At 44.8% G+C, this 20,074-nt stretch overlaps 1 protein-coding gene across 8 annotated transcripts in view; it reads left to right on the forward strand.

Moving 5' to 3' along the window:
- Nucleotides 1-20,074, forward strand: part of ITPR2 (inositol 1,4,5-trisphosphate receptor type 2) — a 184,234-nt gene that overhangs the window by 99,443 nt on the left and 64,717 nt on the right. For all 8 annotated transcript variants that reach the window (XM_060694915.2, XM_060694909.2, XM_060694913.2 and 5 more), the window contains 14 exons: nt 1,626-1,758; nt 2,792-2,849; nt 4,709-4,874; nt 6,442-6,615; nt 7,487-7,576; nt 8,099-8,224; nt 8,773-8,895; nt 10,579-10,779; nt 11,362-11,613; nt 12,930-13,055; nt 14,222-14,350; nt 15,902-16,022; nt 17,313-17,503; nt 18,840-18,982. In XM_060694915.2, the coding sequence (XP_060550898.2) occupies nt 1,626-1,758; nt 2,792-2,849; nt 4,709-4,874; nt 6,442-6,615; nt 7,487-7,576; nt 8,099-8,224; nt 8,773-8,895; nt 10,579-10,779; nt 11,362-11,613; nt 12,930-13,055; nt 14,222-14,350; nt 15,902-16,022; nt 17,313-17,503; nt 18,840-18,982 (2,033 nt within the window). The remainder of the gene's footprint in view (nt 1-1,625; nt 1,759-2,791; nt 2,850-4,708; nt 4,875-6,441; nt 6,616-7,486; nt 7,577-8,098; nt 8,225-8,772; nt 8,896-10,578; nt 10,780-11,361; nt 11,614-12,929; nt 13,056-14,221; nt 14,351-15,901; nt 16,023-17,312; nt 17,504-18,839; nt 18,983-20,074) is intronic.

The following is a 20,074-nucleotide window of genomic DNA, read 5'->3' on the forward strand; positions in this document are numbered from 1 at the left end:
AACAGAACAGAACAGAACAGAACAGAACAGAAAATATGGAATGGAATGGAATGGAATGGAATAGAATAGGATAGGATAGGATAGGATAGGATAGGATAGGATAGGATAGGATAGGATAGGATAGGATAGGACAGGACAGGACAGGACAGGACAGGACAGGACAGGACAGGAGTAGAGTAGAGTAGAGTAGAGTAGAGTAGAGTAGAGTAGAGTAGAATAGAATAGAATAGAATAGAATAGAATAGAATAGAATAGAATAGAATAGAAAATATGGAATGGAATGGAATGGAATGGAATGGAATGGAATGGAATAGAATAGAATAGAATAGAATAGAATAGAATAGAATAGAATAGAATAGAATAGAAAATATGGAATGGAATGGAATGGAATGGAATGGAATGGAATGGAATGGAATAGAATAGAATAGAATAGAATAGAATAGAATAGAATAGAATAGAATAGAATAGAATTCTTTATTGTCCAAGTCTGATTGGACAATAAGAAATTTGTCTCCAGTGCATAAGCTCTCAGTGCATACAAACAAACATACATACAAGGAGGTACATACAAACATACATACATACAAACAATACATACAAAGAGGTGAAAATGGAAGCTGAAATCTACTCATGTGGCCTTGTGTTTCACCCCAGGCAACATATATGAAGAAGTAGGAGAGGGTCCCTTCTCCAGATACCAATCTGAATGAAAATCAGAATTCCTATGCCCAGTTTTTTTAGCTACCCAACAGACGATTTGACTTTTGGTGATTAGTGCTGGAAATAATGGCTGTTTTTCAAACCTTCAAGGATGAACAGGGTTGGTTTTTGAAATGACAAATGCATTGGGGGTCCTTGTTTTCTTGCAGACATTTCATGACCCATTTAGGTAACATCATCAGTGCTAGAAGGGAGTGCAGTTTGTCCTCTGTTTATATACTAGTGGCTTGCCCTGTCAGTGTTGATGGGGGTGTGATCTTGTTATCTAGTTGGCTAATGAAACATTTGCAAAAAAACCCCAACCGAGCTCAGAGAGCATCAAGGACGCCACAATTCAACCCTGAGCTACGATGTTCTCTTGTATCGGTGATACAATATTTTTTAATGCCATAGTAGCAGGGATGGGATTCAAAATTTTTAGCAACCGGTTCTCTGCCCAGTTGTTGGGTGGGCATGGCCATGGTGGGCATGGCCTACTCAGCCTCCTGCACCACTGCCGTGGGGATTGTTTTTGCCCTCCCCAGGCTCCGGAGGCTTTTTTCGAGCCTCCGGGAGGGTGAAAATGGCCTCCCCCGGGCTTCGGAGGCTGGAAACGAACCCGTTTCCAGGCTTCCAGAACTTCTGGGAGGCCCGTTTTTCGCCCTCCCAGAGCCTCCGTGTGGGTCCTGTATTTACCTGGCATCTAAAATGGGTTGGGTGGAGACTCCTGGGAGGGGAGGGACGAGGTAGGCAGAGCCAGCCGGTCCTTGCCACTACTGATTCGGTGAAGCAGATGTAAAATTAGCATTCGGTTTGCCCAAACCGGTGAATCCCACTCCTGCATAATAGCAACTTTGACTTCATACCCAAATGATCTTTATGTCCTGCTGAAAAAAGAGGCTCAAAAGTTTGTCTATGTCCTACAGTTTATTCTTAGCGTTCGCCTTGACTACCGGATATCCTACATGCTGTCTATTTACAAGAAGGAATTTGGGGAGAACAATGAAAATGTTGACAATTCTACCGTGTCCCCACCCGACTCACCAGCTCTCACCTCAGGTAAGTGCAGAATAAATCAAGGAAACAAGGATTTAAGCAACATCGCTGTAATTTTTCGGGTCTAGGACTTTTTTGGCTCCTACCGTTGGCCGCGCCTGCTTCTCCTCCAGGGGTAACAAACAAAGAAAGAGGGAGGGAAGGAGGGAAGGGAGAAAGACAGGAAGGAAGGAAGGAAGGAAGGAAGGAAGGAAGGAAGGAAGGAAGGAAGGAAGGGGAATGAGATGGAGGGAGGGAGGGAGGGTGGGAGGGAGAGAAAAAGGAAGGACCACATACCCTGGCACTAGATGTAGCTTCAGGCTGGAAGGGACCCTGGAGGTCTTCTAGTCCAACCCCCTGCTCCAGCAGGAGACCATATATCATCTGGGTTATTTTGGTGCCTCTAACAGAGAAGAAAATTCCCAGAAAAGGGAAGGAGTTTACTACGACAAGGCTGCCATGCAGAGGAAGGAAGAGATAGCCCTTGACTTATGACCACAATTGAACCCAAAATTTTGGTTGCTAAACAAGAACCTTGTTAAAGTGAGTTTCGATGCATTTTAACTCAATCCAGCCTCCAACAGTGGACGTCAATCATGTTTCCCTTTTCTTTCTTTCTTTCTTTCTTTCTTTCTTTCTTTCTTTCTTTCTTTCTTTCTTTCTTTCTTTCTTTTTCCTTCCTTCCTTCCTTCCTTCCTTTCTCTTTCTTTCTCTCTCTCTCCCCTTTCTTTCTTTTCTTTCTTTTTTTTTCTTCCCCCCCCCTGCTCTCATTTCGGTGAATGAGCCACCGCGAAGGGTCTGGGACTGAGGGGCCGAGGCCCATTGGCCAGGGTGAAAGAATGGGGGCGGGCCAGCCAAGGAGAAAAGCTGGTGGATAATGCACGGAGGCGGAACCCTGGAGGAGAAGCAGACGCGGCCTATGGTAGGAGCCTAAAAGTCCCAGTCCGAATTTTTCTGTGTCACATCAGTTGCCACTGATCGCTTCTTTCTAGCACAAAACTAGGAAAGGAGGATGATGGCTTTTGTAGTGTTGACTGTACACCGTCTTCTGTTTCAGCGGCTGTTCCCGATATAGATGAAATTGCTGCAGAAGCAGAAACCATGTTTGCGGGCAGGTGAGCCCATATCTTTGGCCCTCTGTCTTGCTTGACCAACTCCTTTCCGCCGTCTTCGCTCTCATAGGCCTAATTAATACTTTTAATTAATCTTTATCTTGTTCTGGCCCAGCTTTAGCAGAAGCAAGAAACAGACTCCTTGTCCCGAAAACCCTTTATTTTTATTTACCTCTTGTGAATTAATTGCATTCACCCACCGAGAAATCCAGGCAAGAGTCCTTCCAGGAGTTAACTGCAGTAACAGACCTTATCAGTTCCTTGCTATAATTGCCCGGCGGTGAGCTCCCAGCCGAAAGGCTGCAAATTAAGTTCTGGCAAGCAATCTTTGTGGCACAAACACCATGAGCAAAATCTTCAGAAATACGAACGGTTGTCTCCTACAACTACCACTCCCCTTTCTTTCTATTTATTCCCCAGCCAGGGAGGGGCCATTCAGCGTCCACGTGTGTTTTGCTTCCCGAGTTGACTCCTTGTCCTCCGTTGTTCTCCTCTCCTAACAGCTCTGCACATACGTGCATCTAAAATAGGCCCCAGATGTTCTTCCTCCTCACTCATCTCAGCCTCCAAAGGCAGCTGCCTCTCTGGTGGCTGGGAAATGTCAGATGGCCCTGGCTCTATCTCTGCGTCTGAAGCAGAGCATCCATCAGTGTCAGGGCATTGATTAATTCCATGTTTGGCTCTGGGACAAATCACCCTGATTAATTAGAGGGTGGATCGAGGTTTTCTCCAAGTTGCAATATTCTGAAAAGAAAACCCGAAGAAAAGTTCTCTAATAAAACTCATTTATTCGTTATAAAGAAAATAAAACACCTCACTAACTAAGAAAGATAATTGCTACATTTTGAAAATAATTTGGGCCAGCTGCTTTCCAGCAACTGGCACTCCTGGCAAGAGAACAAAGGAAAGAGTGTGTGAAGGAATGTGGGTGGATGGACATGCGTAGTAGCTTCTGATAACAATTCTTGGCAAGGTACGGAAAGTCTGATAGTCCAGAAATAATGAGCTCAGCTGGTAAATAAAATAACTCAGTGACGATCAGAGCCTTCCCCAGACTCCAGAACTGGCCCAAGTTCTTCCCCAACTCCTCATCGTCCGAGTCTGCTGCCAGCAAAGCTGTGGCGGGCCACAACATATATTTCTTCTGGACAGTGTATCAATACTGTTTCTCTGTGGTGGAAATTTTAATCTTCAGACTGTTTTGCAAACTTCTGATGGCTTTTAGGAAGCTTGGAAGCCGTACTGACTTCTGCTTCACCAAAAATACTCAAGGCCACCCACTAAATACAGTACCCCTGATAGTAAGTTAGACTGCTACCTACACCACTTCAGACAAATGGTTATCCAACATCTGCTTAAAAATTTCCAGTGTTGGAGCATTCACAACTTCTGGAAGCAAATTGTTCCACTGATTAATTGTTCTCACTTTTAGGAAATTTCTCCTTCGTTCTAAGTTGCTTCTCTCCTTGATTAGTTTCCATCCATTGCTTCTTGTCCTACCATCAGGTGCTTTGGAGAATAGCTTGACTGCCTCTTCTTTGGGGCAGCCCCTGAGATATTGGAAGACTGCTATCATGTCCCCCCTGGTCCTTCTTTTCATTAAACATACCCAGTTCCTGCAACCGTTCTTCATATGTTTTATCCTTGAGTCCCCTAATCCTCTTTGTTGCTCTTTTCTGCACTCTTTCTAGAGTCTCCACATCTTTTTTACATCGTGGCGACCAAAACTGGATGCCGTATTCCAAGTGTGGCCTTACCAAGGCATTATAAAGTGGTATTAACACTTCACGTGCCCTTGATTCTACATAGGCTTAGCATTGCTGTGACTAGATTCTCTCTCTCTCTTTCTCTTTTTTTTGCAGGAAGGAAAAGAACGCCGTGCAACTGGACGATGAAGGAGGAAGGACGTTTTTGCGAGTCCTGATTCATCTTATAATGCACGATTACCCTCCTTTGCTCTCAGGAGCCCTGCAACTCTTGTTTAAGCACTTCAGCCAGCGAGCAGAAGTGCTGCAAGCATTTAAACAGGTACGTAAGGCCACCAGAATCCTAGAGGTGGAGCTCTCGCCTCACAATCAGGAGGGCTGTGAGTTCGATCCTAGGTAGAGGCTGATATTTCTCTCTCTCTCTCTCTGGGCACCATGAGAATCTATCTGCTGAACAAAACTCCGCATCGGTGACAAGAAGGGCATCCGGCCATTAAAACACTCAGCTCCATTCAGTTGCCCCAACTCCACCCCGCAAGGGATTACGGGGTCATTAAATGACGAACAAGGCCGCCAGAATATTGGTTTTAAGATAAAGGTTTTCCCCTGTCAGGTTGTGTCCGACTTTCTTAGCCAAGGGAGCCAACATCATCCGAAGACATTTCCGTTGCCGTGTGGCCGGCATGACTATATGCTAAAGCGCATGAGACGCTGTTACCTTCCCATGTAATATTCCCATTTTCAATCCTGTTTCTTTCTTTTGAATCTGTAGAAGTGACAAGTATTTGTCTAAGACAAGTAACACAGCCTCCCAATAGTAGGAATGCTTTCACTGAGTAGGTAGTCCTCAACTTGCAACAGTTCATTTAGTGACGGTTCAAAGGGAGGGCCTTCTCTGTGGGGGCACCTACCCTCTGGAATCAGTTGCCCCCAGAGATAAGGAGAATCCAAGACTTTAGCGCCTTCCGCCGTGCCCTTAAAACCCACTTTTTCCAGCAAGCCGGGCTGGCTTACGAAGAAATTTTAAATGTTTTAATTGGTTTGTATTTTTAATTTTGGGCCAAATTTATATATATTTTAATTGTTTTTTAATATTTGTATTTTATGTTTTTTAATTCTGGCTGTACACCACCCTGAGTCCTCAGGGAGAAGGGCGGTATATAAATTTAAAATAAATAAAAAAAATAAAAAAAAAGTTACAACGGGACTGAAAAAAAGTGACTTATGACCATTTTTCACGTTTTTTTAAAAAAAAATTAAAAGTTTTTTTATTAATAATACAAAATTATCGTGGAAAGAATCAACAATCACATTGATTCCCAAAGAAAATTCCGCTTTGACTGATATTAAAAATTATAGGCTGATATCCCTACTAAATTCGAATTGTAAAATCTTCATGACAACTATGGCGGACAGACTAAAGAAAATTTTAGAGAATTTCATTCTTACTGATCAAAACGGTTTTCTTCCTGGACGGCATATAAGGAACAACATTAGGATTATCTTGGATACGATAGAATACTATGAAGTCCACAATGAAAAACAGATGGCGTTGATATTCATTGAGGCGCAAAAAGCATTCGATAACGTCAAATGGGAACTCATACTAGAACAATTAAAATATATGGATTTATAAAGATGTTTAGAACCGTTTTTCACATTTAAGACCGTTGCAGCACGCAACATGATCATGTGATCAAAATTCAGAAATTTGGCAACTGACTCATATTTATGGCCGTTGGAGTGTCACATGATCCTCCTTTTGTGACCTTATGACTAGCAAGTGCCGTTTTCTAACGCTACATCACAAGCAGATTAAACAGAACTTCGGGGTAAAATCTCTGCATGTGAAGCCATTGAGCTTTTGTTGAATTCCGAATATTTTACAGGTCCAATTGTTGGTGTCTAACCAAGACGTGGACAGTTACAAGCAGATTAAAACTGACCTTGACCAACTAAGACTGACCGTAGAAAAATCAGAACTTTGGGTCCAGAAAACCAGTAATTATGAAAGCGGAGTATTGGGTGAAAATCAAACAAAAGGAAGTGACGAGCCAATCGAAGTGAGTCTTTTTGGTTTCGATTCTTTAAATCATTCCTGCTTTCACTTTCCCAGGCTTTGAAAGTTTTGCAAGCATTGTTCCTTTTTATTATTATTATCTTAAGTTTATTATAACTATCATTTGAGACAAATTCCTTGTGTGTTGAACTTGGCCAATAAAGAATCCTCTCCTCTCCTCTCCTCCTCTTCTCTTCTCTTCTTCTCTCCGCTCCTCTCCTCCTCCTTCTCTTCTCTTCTCTTCTCTTCTCTTCTCTTCTCTTCTCTTCTCTTCTCTTCTCTTCTCTTCTCTCCTCTCCTCTCCTCTCCTCCTCTCCTCTCCTCTCCTCTCCTCCCCTCCCCACCCCTCCCATCCTCTCCTTCTCTCCTCTTCTCTCCTCTTATTCTCTCCTCTCCTCTCCTCTCCTCTCCTCTCCTCTCCTCTCCTCCCCTCCTCTCCTCTCCTCTCCTCTTTCTTCTCTCCTCTCCTCTCCTCCCCTCCCCTCCTTCTCTCCTCTCCTCTCCTCTTATTCTCTCCTCTCCTCTCCTCTCCTCTCCTCTCCTCTCCTCTTATTCTCTTCTCTCCTCTCCTCTCCTCCCCTCCCCTCCTCTCCTTCTCTCCTCTCCTCTCCTCTTATTCTCTCCTCTCCTCCTCTCCTCTCCCCTTCCCTTCTCTTTCTCCCCTCCCCTCCCCTATCATTCAGTCTTCCAAATGTATTTTTTTTTATTTAGACAGTTTATATGGCCACTCTCGTAAAAAAATAATTCTGGCTGGCTAAAAACAGTTCACAAATACATATAAAGTCAAACCTCAGAGGCAAATACAGACCTAGTTAATAATCGTAACACAATAACCGCTTTACATTTTACTTTTCGACTCTTTCTTGAAATTATAGGATTCAAGCATGTTGAGTCCAGTCCAAGATGGCAGTAAGAAACCACAGATTGATACCAACAAGAGTAACAACTATAATATAGTTATGGAGGTATGTTGATAATCTAGTAATATTGTACCTTTTGTACAATATAGTAATATTCTTCATTTTACAAGAAGACCCAAATTCATTGATGGCCTCACAATTGCAATGAACAAGGACATACATGCAGCTATTAAGATTGTTGGCCGAGCAGGGACAAAAACAGCCAGGGAAGTGATTGAAGCTTGGGAAATGGCTCCCTTGTCAATCAACAGGAGTGCTGATTTACCGCCAGCTTATCAGAAACGTAGGAGCATGGCAGCACAGGTAAACAACAGCCAATCACCAGCCATCAACACACCAATCATCCAATAGGAAGGCACCGCATAAATACGACTTACAGAATAGCCTAAAGCACATATTCCAGTAGAGAGGATGGGTTCCAGCACAAATCTGAAAACTCGGAAGAGTAAATCTCTGGTCCCGTTGACCGACCCAGCTTGGTTCTTGCAACGTTATCCCGGGACACGTATATTTGGCTTAATCCGTGGGGGAGAAAAATGTTCAATATGGGTTACTTTCCATCCGCAGATTTTGATCCGATTACGAGGGCTCTGCATTCAAAATAAAAAATGTAGAAACCAGCAGCAGCGCTTACTTAAAAATATGGGAGCCCACAGCGTCGTGTTGGATCTCCTTCAAATACCCTATGAAAAGGTAAGGACGTAATATATCTGGTAATACAGTATATAATGAATTGGCAACTATCATTAATGCAAATAATTAAATAAAATTATTTTTAATTAAGGGAGGCTATTTTCCCTTTCAAACTCTTGCAATCATGAACTAAAATTGAAAAGTTCCCGCCCGCGCCCCCCAGTTTTGATATTGATATTGATGGATGGATGGAGGGAGGGAGGGAGGGAGGGAGGGACGGACAGACAGACAGACAGATACATAGGTACGTAGGTAGGTAGAGGTAGAGATATATGGATACCGATACACACATACATGCACACACACACACATATGAATAAAATATTTATTTTATTCAGTGTTTTGTTTGTGACTAGCCTCAAGAATGTAATTTATTCAAATTAAACATTCATGTGAAACAAACATGGATTGTTTACAATGACTCTACCTGTGTTGACTGATTATCAGACACGTAATGTGTGGGACAGCCTCTACCAATGTTAATTTCTAACTTTGTTTTTTCCTTTTGTTGGTTCATCTCACAATTGAAATAATGACCGCGACCGAAGACTGACCAAAAGATGAATGAAATCATGACCTTAGCTCACCTGTTCCTTCAGAACTTCTGTCGCGGGAATCCCCAGAATCAGATACTTCTCCATAAACACCTCAACCTATTCTTAACCCCTGGGGTCAGTATTTAATTCATGGATGAATTTCTCACTGGAAGGGGCGGTATTTGTATCCAAAAAGACTGCATGATTCTGCATCTGAAGATTCAAGGATGTGAGGGGGCCTTGGTGGTCTCTGAGCTTGGTGGTTTATCTTCCAGACATTTCATTACCAAACTAAGTAACATCATCAGTGCTAGAAGGGAGTAGGGTTTGTGGAGAGGAGGAGGAGGAGGAAGAGGAAGAGGAGGAGGAAGATGACTGTGGGGGGGTCTTTGGTGCTCTCTGAGCTTGGTGATTTTCTTCCAGACATTTTATTACCAAACTAGGTAACATCATCAGTGCTAGCATTGTGTGTAATGAAACACCTGCAAGAAAACCACCAAACTCAGAGAGGACTCCTTGTTTCAACCCTGAGCTACAAATATTCTCCTTTATTGGTATTCAAGGCTATCTTTTCTTATTTGAAAGATTAGGATGGAATGGTAGGTCTGCTTTCTTAACTCTCATTTGGAGATATTGTCCTGCCACCGGGAAGGTTCTCTACTAATTAGCTTCCATTCAACCTCTTCAAGGCCAGAATTTGGTCTTATTCAAAACAGGGAGAATTTGGAATAAGACTAAATACTGAATACCTTGAAGAATAAAATACAAGAGAGAGATGATACTCCACGTAGGACTAGCATTCTTGACGTTACTCAATATTATAGAAAAAGTGCAGAGAAGAGCCACCAGGATGATGAGGGGACTGGAAGCTAAAACGTACGATGAACGGTTGCAGGAACTGGGCATAGCTAGAATGGGTACCTACGAGACCGTCTTTTGCCACCAATAGCCTCCCACCGACCAGTTCGTTCTCACAGGGAGGGACTACTCAGGGTACCGTCAGTCAAATTATGTCGACTGGCGACTCCCAGGGGGAGGGCCTTCTCTGTGGGGGCTCCAACCCTTTGGCATGAACTGCCCCCAGAGATACGGAATATCCCTGATCTCCGTGCTTTCCGCCGTGCCCTCAAGACCCTGATGTTCCAACAGGCGGGGCTAAACATACGAACATGTGAATGATTTTTTAAATGTTATCTAATTCTGGGTTTTATTTGATTGACCAAACTAAGTAATAATTTTAATTAGCAATTTTATGATGTTTGTGTGTCTATATTTTTCTTGACTGTACACCGCCTTCAGTCCTACGGGAGAAAGGCGGTATAGAAATATAATAAATAAATAAATAAATAAATAAATAAATAAATAAATAAATAAATAAATAAATAAATAAATAAATAAATAAATAGTCTAGTGAAGAGAAGGACCAGGGGTGACATGATAGCATCTTCCAATATTTGAGGGGCTGCCCCAGACAGGAGTGGGCCAAGCTATTTTCCAAGGCACCCAAAGGAATAATGGATGGAAAATGATCAAGGAGAGGAGGAATTTTCTGACCGTGAGAACAATCAACCCATGGAACAGAAGTTGCCTCCAGAAGTTGTGGGAGCTTCATCACTGGAGGCTTTCAAGAAGAGCCTGGACTGCCATTTGTCAGAAGTGGTGTGGGGTCTCCTGCTTGGGTTGGGGAGGGGGTTGGACTAGATGACCTACAAGGTCCCTTCCAACTCTGTTAATCGGTAATCTATTACGTGTAAATACCACCGATATTATCGTACAATGAGTTTTTTTTTTTCCCTTCCTTCCCGGTGTTTAAATTAGCTTCTGGAGGCCGAAACCATGCGGCACATCTTCACCAACAATTACCATCTGTGCAATGAAATTAGCGAGCGGGCCGTGCAGCATTTCGTCCACTGCATCGAGACGCACGGCCGCCATGTTGAATATCTGCGTTTTTTGCACACCATTGTCAAAGCCGATGGTAAATACGTCAAGAAATGTCAGGACATGGTTATGACAGAGGTAAGTTAAGGCAGCGGCCTCCAAACTTTTGGGCACCAGGGACCGGGTTCCAAGGAGATAGTTTGTCTGAAATAGTATAGGGCAGGGGTGGGGCTGCTGGGGGTTCGCAGGGGTTCGGGAGAACCTCTAGCTAAGATTCTGTGCAGTTTGGACAGAACTAGGGTGCCCTGCCCACCCTCCCCTCCCAGGAGTCCCCACACGGGTCATTTTGGATGCAGGTAAGTGCAGGGCACGCATGGAGGCTCGTGGACGGCGAAAGATGGGCCTACCGGAAGTTTCCGGTATCCAGAGGGACTCCGGAGCCTGAGGAGACTGTTTTCGACCTCCCGGAAGCTCAAGGAAAGCCTCCGGAGCCCGGGGAGGGCAAAAACGCCCCTCCCGTGGTGCAGGAGGCCAACTAGGCCACGCCCACCATGGCCATGCCCACCCAGCAACCGGACAGAGAACCCCTTGCTAAAAAATTTTGAAGCCCACCCCTGGTATAGGGTCTCCTGCATGTTCAGGGGGTTGGACTAGAAGACCTCTAAAGTCCCTTCGGACCCTATTATTGCGAATGAGCCGTAATCCCAGGTCTCATTTCAGCTGATCAACGGAGGGGAAGATGCCTTGGTGTTCTACAACGACAGAGCCTCTTTCCCAACCCTCCTTCACATGATGTGCTCTGAGCGAGACCGAGTAGACGAGAGCGGGCCTTTGGTGTATCACATCACCTTGGTGGAACTGCTGGCAGCCTGCACCGAGGGCAAAAATGTCTACACCGAGATCAAATGTAATTCTCTCCTCCCCTTGGATGACATCGTGAGAGTGGTGACGCATGACGACTGCATACCCGAGGTAGGTTGAAGGCTGTGGTAATGTTCTTAAAACAAGGTAGGTTTTAATATTGCACGTTTTTTTTAAATTATTATTATTATTATTATTTGATTTATATGCCGCCCTTCTCCGGAGACTCAGGGCGGCTTACAAGGCGTTAAGCAATAGCCTTCATACTTTTGTATATTTATACAAAGTCAGCTTATTGCCCCCACAAACTGGGTCCTCATTTAACCTACCTTAGAAAGGATGGAAGGCTGAGTCAACCTTGAGCCTGGCGAGATTTGAACTTGCAGTAATTGCAAGCAGCAGATGTTAATAACAGTGCTTTAGTCTGCTGCGCCACAGGCTCCGTTGCTGAAATAACTTGAGTTTTACCTACACCAGCCTTTAGACTACAACAAAAGATGAATAATAATAGGAATCTCAATGGCATGTTGAGTAGACATACTAAAAATAGATCTTCTGCTCTGGGTTACAGCAGTTACCGCAAAAGAGTTCAATCAAGATAATAATAATAGCACTTAGCAATAGCCCTTAGACTTATATACCGCTTCATAGTCCTTTTACAGCCCTCTGCAAGCGGTTTACAGAGTCAGCCTCTTGCCCCCAACCATCTGGGTCCTCATTTTACTGACCTCGGAAGGATGGAAGGCTGAGTCAACCTTCAGCCCGTCAGGATCGAACTGCTGGCAGTGGACAGTGAGTTAGCCTGCAATACTGCGTTCTAACCATTGTGCCACCAGGAAGGAAGGAAGGAAGGAAGGAAGGAAGGAAGGAAGGAAGGAAGGAAGGAAGGAAGGAAGGAAGGAAGGAAGGAAGGAAGGAAGGAAGGAATAGCACTTATATGTTGCTTCATATGATAGTGCTTCACAGCCCTCTCTAAGCAGTTTACAGAGTCAGCCTCTTGCCCCCAACAATCTGGGTCCTCATTTTACCCACCTCGCAAGGAGGGAAGGCTGAGTCAACCTTGAGCCGGTCAGGATCGAACTGCTGACAGTGGACAGACTTTGCCTGCAATACTGCATTCTTGCCACCAAGGCTCTTAATCAAGCCATTAATTAAAGCAATGAAACAGATTTCCCTTAAAAAATGGTAACATGGTTTGGGAACCGGGGTAGGACAAGTCACAAATGCCATTTAAATGAAGAAATGAAGTAACAAATTTTTGGAAAGGAAGCGTTGACTTAGATTAACGCAAAATATAATAATAGAAAATGAGTTTGTAGCTGTAAAACAAGGTTTCGTGGAATGGTTTTGATGTGTCTAGCGGTGGGAAAATCCAGTGGCCCTGCTCCTGTTTTCTTCGCATCAATGCAATTTCTTTGAACTTCCAGATCAAGATTGCGTATGTCAACTTTGTCAATCACTGCTATGTGGACACCGAAGTGGAAATGAAGGAAATATACACCAGTAACCATATCTGGAAGCTGTTTGAGAATTTTCTGGTTGACATGGCAAGGGTAAGCCTTTGGACGTCTTTCAGAAATTTTATTGAGCAATTTTTAAAATATTGAAACTTTCAAGTATTTTCAAACCAAGAAGTGGACTTGATTTTAAAATAGAAAGATGGATGGATGGATGGATGGATGGATGGATGGATGGATGGATAGATAGATAGATAGATGATAAATAGATGATAGATAGATGATAGATAGATAGATATAAATGGATGAATAGATGGTTAAAGGGATAGATAGATAGATAGATAGATAGATAGATAGATAGATAGATAAGAGATAGATAGATGAGAGATAGATATAGATAGATAGATAGATATAGATAGATGATAGATAGATGATAGATAGATGATAGATAGATAGATGATAGATAGATGATAGATGATAATAGATAGATAGATATAGATATAAATGGATGAATAGATGGTTAAAGGGATAGATAGATAGATAGATAGATAGATAGATAGATAGATAGATAGATGATAGACGATAGATGATAGATAAATAGATAGATATAGATAGATATTAGATAGATGTTAGATAGATGTTAGATAGATGATAGATATAGATAGATAGATAGATGATAGATAGATGATAGATAGATAGATAGATAGATAGATAGATAGATAGATAGATAGATATAAATGGATGAATAGATGGTTAAATGGATAGATAGATAGATAGATAGATAGATAGATAGATAGATAGATGCTATAGAAAGATATAGAGAGATGAGTGGCACGGTGGCCTATAGATGAAGACGCTTGCCTCCCACTCAGAAGGTTGAGAGTTCAATCCTAGGTAGCGGCAGATGTTTGTCTATCCAGGTGCAAAGAGAAAATATCTGCTGTGAACTCCGCATAGGCATCGGGAAGGGTATCCAGCCAGTAAATACTCAGCTCCATCCAGTCGCCCTAACTCTACGCTGAATTAATAGATTACAGGGTCATAAAAGGGAAGAGGTTGTTTTTTTTTATTAAGAGCAAGGAAATAATTATTTTCACTGACCAGATTATCCAGGTTTCAATTTTTGCTTTGCTTCAAAAGTTTTCACGCTATTAAGAAAAGCTACAGGTGCTATTGGGGCATTTAAAGGATGGCAATTGCAGCTCCTTTGATGTCTGTCTGTCTGTCTGTGTTACATCATGTCTGTCTTTTTCCACCGATAGGTTTGTAACAGCAGTACAGATAGAAAACATGCCGATTTATCTCTTGAAAAATATGTCACCGAACCGGTAATGAGTATCGTGAGCGGCTTTTTCAGTTCTCCATTTTCAGACAACAGCACCAGCCTGCAGGTAAGACCTTGGTGACAGACAATTAGCTGTGATTCCACAGTATAATTTATTTATTTATTTATTTATTAGTCATATTTCTATGCCGCCCACTCTCCGAGGACTCTGGGCGGCTTACACCAAAGACAGTATACTAAATAGCCTATTGCCCCCAACAATCTGGGTCCTCATTTTACCCACCTCGGAAGGATGGAAGGCTGAGTCAACCTTGAGCCGGTGAGATTTGATCCGCTGATCTGCTGAACTAGCAGTCAGCTGAAGTAGCTGCTGTACAGCTCTCTAACCACTGCGCCACCTCGGCTCTTATAGATGCCTTTGTGCCACGTCACGTTTATTTAACGCTGCGATAAGACTTTTCGTCGGGAAAATAATTTTCCTATATGAAGAAATAACTCAAAAGGCCTGAGTTTCCTGGATGGGGGTGGGGAGGGGAGGGAAAGGGAATGATTCACACAAGCGGCCGGAAATGGAGCATGTTGCACATGTGCTCGCCTGCTGTTTGTGGAAGTGAGTGGGGGTGCTCGCAGGCTGTTTCCACGGTCCAGTTGGAAACTCCTCAGGGCTCACTTGTGGGGCACAGTTCACAGGTTGGGGACCCCTGATTTAGAGCCCTTTCTGCATTTTGTGGTGCTTGGAGGTTGAAGGGGTCTAGATTGGGGGGGGGGCTTCAGCTTCCAAGCACCGGGAAAATCAGGAGTTCCAGTGTTGTGGCCTGTCGGCCGCCTCCAGCAGCCGATTCAGAGGAGGAGGAAGAGGAGGCGTGGAAGTCAGGACCAGCATCAAGGCAACCTGAGACCTCCGAGGGGGAAGAGGGAATGGAGCTGACAGAGAGAGAGAAATGGAGGCAGAACCTGGGCCGTCCATCACCCCTCAGATGGAGAGTCAACAGCCCCCAGGTCTGGAGGTGGCTGATGAGGAAGAGGAGGAACAGCTGGGTCCAGTGCCTGATGCACGGATGCACAGAAGGCAGAGGAGAGGAGAGCAGTGGAAATCTATGAGCTGGTCCTTGGGATGGAAGAGCCACTGCTGTTAGTGAAGCCCCACTGTAGCTCTGGGGATAAAAGGTGTGGCAAACAATTATTCATCTTCCGGACGGACGGACATGTCAGCCTGCGAGATAAACTTTTTGCCGGGGCTGCTGGCGCTCCTAATAAAGGAATCTTTGAGTTCACTTCAGAGGATTTGTCGTGTTTGGGGAGCTGAACATCTTAGACAATTCAAATAGGTGTAAAGATTTATTGCAAGCTTGAACTCCTTACGAGAATCTGAACTACTAACAGCCGAGGGAAATTAGCGGGAGATAAGTTAGCTGGAGTTAGATCTCTGGTCATAAGTCACTATTTTCAGTGCCGTTTGTAATTTTGAACAGTCACTAAACGGATTGTTGTAAATCGAGGACTGCCTGTGTATTCACGAGAGTCCTTTGTAAATAGAAGAATTCGTCTGTAGGGAGTGTTAAATAGATTCTAACACACGTATTTGCGTTCCGTTTCCTGAAAGGGCGAACGTGACTTTCCGTGAATGAATTTGTGTTTGGTGTCTTGCTTCTTGTAGACACATCAACCGGTCTTCATCCAGCTGCTACAATCTGCCTTTAGGATTTACAACTGTACTTGGCCAAATCCCGCTCAGAAATCTTCCGTGGAATCTTGCATCAAAACTTTGGCTGAAGTTGGTGGGTAATTTTAACAGTTCCTTTTTTTTAATTCTTCCTTTCAGGGAATCCATTGGAATGTTAAATCCTTTTAATGAAATTAAAAATCAGTCTCTGGTAATGTTGTAACCAAATCCATAAAAAATTAAAAGATGGCAATCTCTGCGGGAAAACCCCCCCCCCCCAATATATATACTCTGTGTAACATCTGTCATATAGGCAGTCCTCTACTTACGACGACAGTTGAACCCAAAATTGCTAAAGGAGACATTGGTTAAGTGAGTTTTGTCCCATTTTACGACTTTTCTTGCCTCGGTCGTTAAGTGAATCGCTGCAGTTGTTAAGTTAGTAACATGGTTGTTAAGTGAATCTGGCTTCACCATCGACTTTACTTGTCGGAAGGTTGCAAAAGGAGATAAAGTGACCCCAGGACACTGCAACCGTCATAAGTATGAATCAGTTGCCACGCCTCTGAATTTTGAACATGGAAATGCTGCAATGGTCATAAGTGTGAAACGACGGTCACAAGTCACTTTTTTCAGTGCTGTTGTAACTTCGAATGGTCACTAAATGAACTGTTGTTGGGGACTACTAGGGGAGGAAAGAAAAAAAGGAGGGAGGAGGAAAAAAGGGAGGGAGGGAGGGAGGAAGAAAGGAAGAAAGGGAGGGAGGGAAGGAGGAAGGGAAGAAAGAAGAAAGGGAGGGAGGAGGAAAAGAGGGAGGGAGGGAGGAAGGAAGGGAAGAAAGAAGAAAGGGAGGGAGGGAAGAAGGAAGGGAGGGAGGGAGGGAAGGAGGAAGGGAAGAAAGAAGAAAGGGAGGGAGGAGGAAAAGGGAGGGAGGGAGGAAGGGGAGGAGGAAGGGAAGAAAGAAGAAAGGGAGGGAAGAGAAAAAAGGGAGGGAGGAAGGGAGGGAGGGAAGGAGGGAGGGAAGAAAGAAGAAAGGGAGGGAGGAGGAAAAGAGGGAGGAAGGGAGGAAGGGGAGGAAGAAGGGAAGAAAGAAGAAAGAGAGGAAGGAGGAAAAAAGGGAGCGAGGGAGGGAGAAAGGGAGGAAGGGAGGGAGGGAGGAAGAAAGGAAGGGGAGGAGGAAGGGAAGAAAGAAGAAAGAGAGGAAGGAGGAAAAGTGGGCGGGAGAAGGAGAAGAAGGAAGGAAGGAAGGAAGGAAGGAAAGGACAAAAGAGTCAAAGTTCCGTTATCAGTAACCTTTTATGTCCGACACGTCTACATTTATCTCGTGGTTTGATGCCTTTCCTGTGTGCCTGTGCGCGTGGACTGATGCATGCGCTGATACATTTCCGATGCTGCTTTTCCAAAGCCAAGAATCGGGGCATTGCCATCCCAGTGGACCTGGATAGCCAGGTGAACACGCTGTTCATGAAGAGCCACAGCAACATGATCCAAAGGGCGGCCATGGGTTGGCGGATGTCCGCTCGGAGCGGCCCCCGCTTTAAAGAGCCCCTTGGAGGACCTTCGTGGGATTATAGGAACATCATTGAGAAACTACAGGTACGTCAGAAAAGTGGCTCCCCAAATACTCGGGTAAAGTAGTGTCTAGATCGGGGAGTGTCCAAAGTTGGCAACTCTAGGACCTATGGACTTCAATTCCCAGAATTCCCCAGCCAGCATGTTTCCCCTGTTTTATATCTTTATGTTTTGGGAAGAAAGAAGAAGAGGAAAGGAGAGAGGGAGGGAGAGAGGGAGGGAGGAAAGGAAGGAAAGGAAGGAAGAAAGGAAAGAAGGAAGGAAGGAAGGAGGGAGGGAGGCAGGGAAGGAATGAAGGAAGGGGGAGGGAAGGAAGAAAAGGAGGGAGGCAGGGAAGGAGAAAGGAAGGGAGGAAAGGAGGAAGGAAAGAAAGGAGAGAGGCAGGGAAGGAGGAAGTAAGGAAGGGAAGGAGGGAGGGAGGAAGGGACAGAGTGAGGGAGGGAGGAAAGGCAGGGAAGGCAGGAAGGAGAGAGAGAGGGAAGAAAGAAGGAAGGAAGGAAGGAAAAGAGGGAGGGAAGGAAGGAATGAAGGGAGGGAGGGAAGGGAAGGGAGGAAAGGAGGGAGGCAGGGAAGGAGGAAGGGAGGAAAGGAGGAAGGAAGGAAGGAAGGGACAGGAACAGGCATGAAGGAAGGGAGGGAGAGACGGAGGGAGGAAGGGACAGGAAGGAAGGAAGGAGGGAGGGAAGGAAGGGACAGGAACGGACAGGAAGGAAGGGAGGGAGGGTGGTTGAGAGGAAGGGAAGGAAGGAAGGGACAGAGGGAGGGAGGGAGGAAAGGCAGGGAAGGCAGGAAGGAGAGAGGGAGGGAAGAAAGAAGGAAGGAAGCGTGGAAGGAAAAGAAGGAGGCAAGGAAGGAAGGGAGGGAAGGAAGGGAGGAAAATAGGAAGGGAGGAAAAGAGGAAGGGAGGAAAGGAGGAAGGAAGGGAAGGAGGAAGGAAGGAAAGGAGGAAAGAAAGGACAGGAACAGATGTGAAGGAAGGGAGGGAGAGATGGAGTGAGGAAGGAGGGAGGGAAGGAAGGGACAGATGGAGGGGGGAGGAAAGGCAGGGAAGGCAGGAAGGAGAGAGGGAGGGAAGAAAGAAGAAAGAAAGGGAGGAGGAAAAGAGGAAGGGAGGGAGGCAACTTTGGACATCCCTGGTCTAGATGATGACTGACCATTGGGTTTTTGAGCTGTTGAATGAAAACCACACAACCTATTGGTGCTATAAGTTGTACGTCTGTTTTCCCCTTTGTCAACTCGGTTCCCTTGAAATGGGAAAACGTTGAAAACGGATCCTCCATGCTGCTCTCTTCGTCAGAAAACGAGCTTCGCTATCCAGACGCCTCCGCCAAGAATCTTCCTTTTATTGTCCTTCTCTTAGGACGTGGTGGCCTCCTTGGAAGAGCAGTTCAATCCTATGATGCAAGCTGAATTTTCCGTGTTGGTGGATGTCTTGCGGAGCCCTGAACTCCTCTTCCCCGAAGGGAGCGACGCAAGGATTCGATGTGGAGCCTTCATGTCCAAGTAAGGGCTGAAGCGACTCAGCAAAGTTACTCCGGAACAATCTGTCACGGCTCGGTTTCTATGGGGTCCTTGGAAGGGTCTCTGAGCTTGGCGGTTTTCTCCCAGACGTTTCATGACCCAATTAGGTAACATCCTCAGGAGGTCTGTGAGTTCGAACCCTAGGTAGAGGCAGATATTTCTCTCTCTCTGGGCACATTGAGAATGTATCTGCTGAACAAAACTCCGCATTGGCGACGGGAAGGGCATCTGGCCAGGAAACACTCAACTCCATTCAGTTGCCCAGACTCCATCCCGCAAGGGATTATGGGGTTGTTAGAAGGAGGAGGAGGAGGAGGAGGAGGAAGAAGAAGAGGAGGAGGAGGAGGAAGAAGAAGAAGAGGAGGAGGAGAAGGAGAAGGAGAAGGAAAAGGAAAAGGAGAGGAGAAGGAGAAGGAGGAGGAGGAGGAGGAGGAGGAAAAGGAAAAGGAGAGGAGAAGGAGGAGGAGGAGGAGGAGGAGGAGGAGAAGAAGAAGAAGAAGAAGAAGAAGAAGAAGAAGAAGAAGAAGAAGAAGAAGAAGAAGAAGAAGAAGAAGAAGAAGAAGAAGAAGAAGAAGAAGAAGAAGAAGAAGAAGATCATCAGTGCTAGCTAGAAAACATTGCTTAACTGGAAGATTAAAAGTCTGCAAGAAAAACACCAAGCTCAGAGAGCGCCAAGGTTGTCTCCTCCTCCTTCTCTTCCTTCTTCTCCTTCTCTTTGTCCTCCTCCTCCTCCTCCTCCCTGCAAACCTCCCTCCCTTCTAGCACTGATGATGTTCCCTAGTTGGGTCATGAAACATCTGCAAGAAAACCACCAATCTCAGAGACCCCACAGTGCTCCTCCTCCTCCTCCTCTTTTCCTCCCCCACTTCTCCTTCTTCTCTTCCTCTCTTCCTTCTCCTCCTCCCCTCCATCCTCCGAAACTCCACTCCCTTGTAACACTGAAGATGTCATCTAGTCAGGTGATGAAACATCTGCAAGGAACACAACCAAGCTCAGAGACCACCAAGGATCCTAGGGTATAACGCTGAGCTACAAATATTCTCTTTTATCGGTGCTGACTTTCTTTCTGGAAAG

Source organism: Pantherophis guttatus, chromosome 7 (assembly GCF_059756535.1).
Source record: "Pantherophis guttatus breed Tessera chromosome 7, ASM5975653v1, whole genome shotgun sequence".
In the NCBI taxonomy this organism is placed as follows: Eukaryota; Metazoa; Chordata; class Lepidosauria; order Squamata; family Colubridae; genus Pantherophis; species Pantherophis guttatus.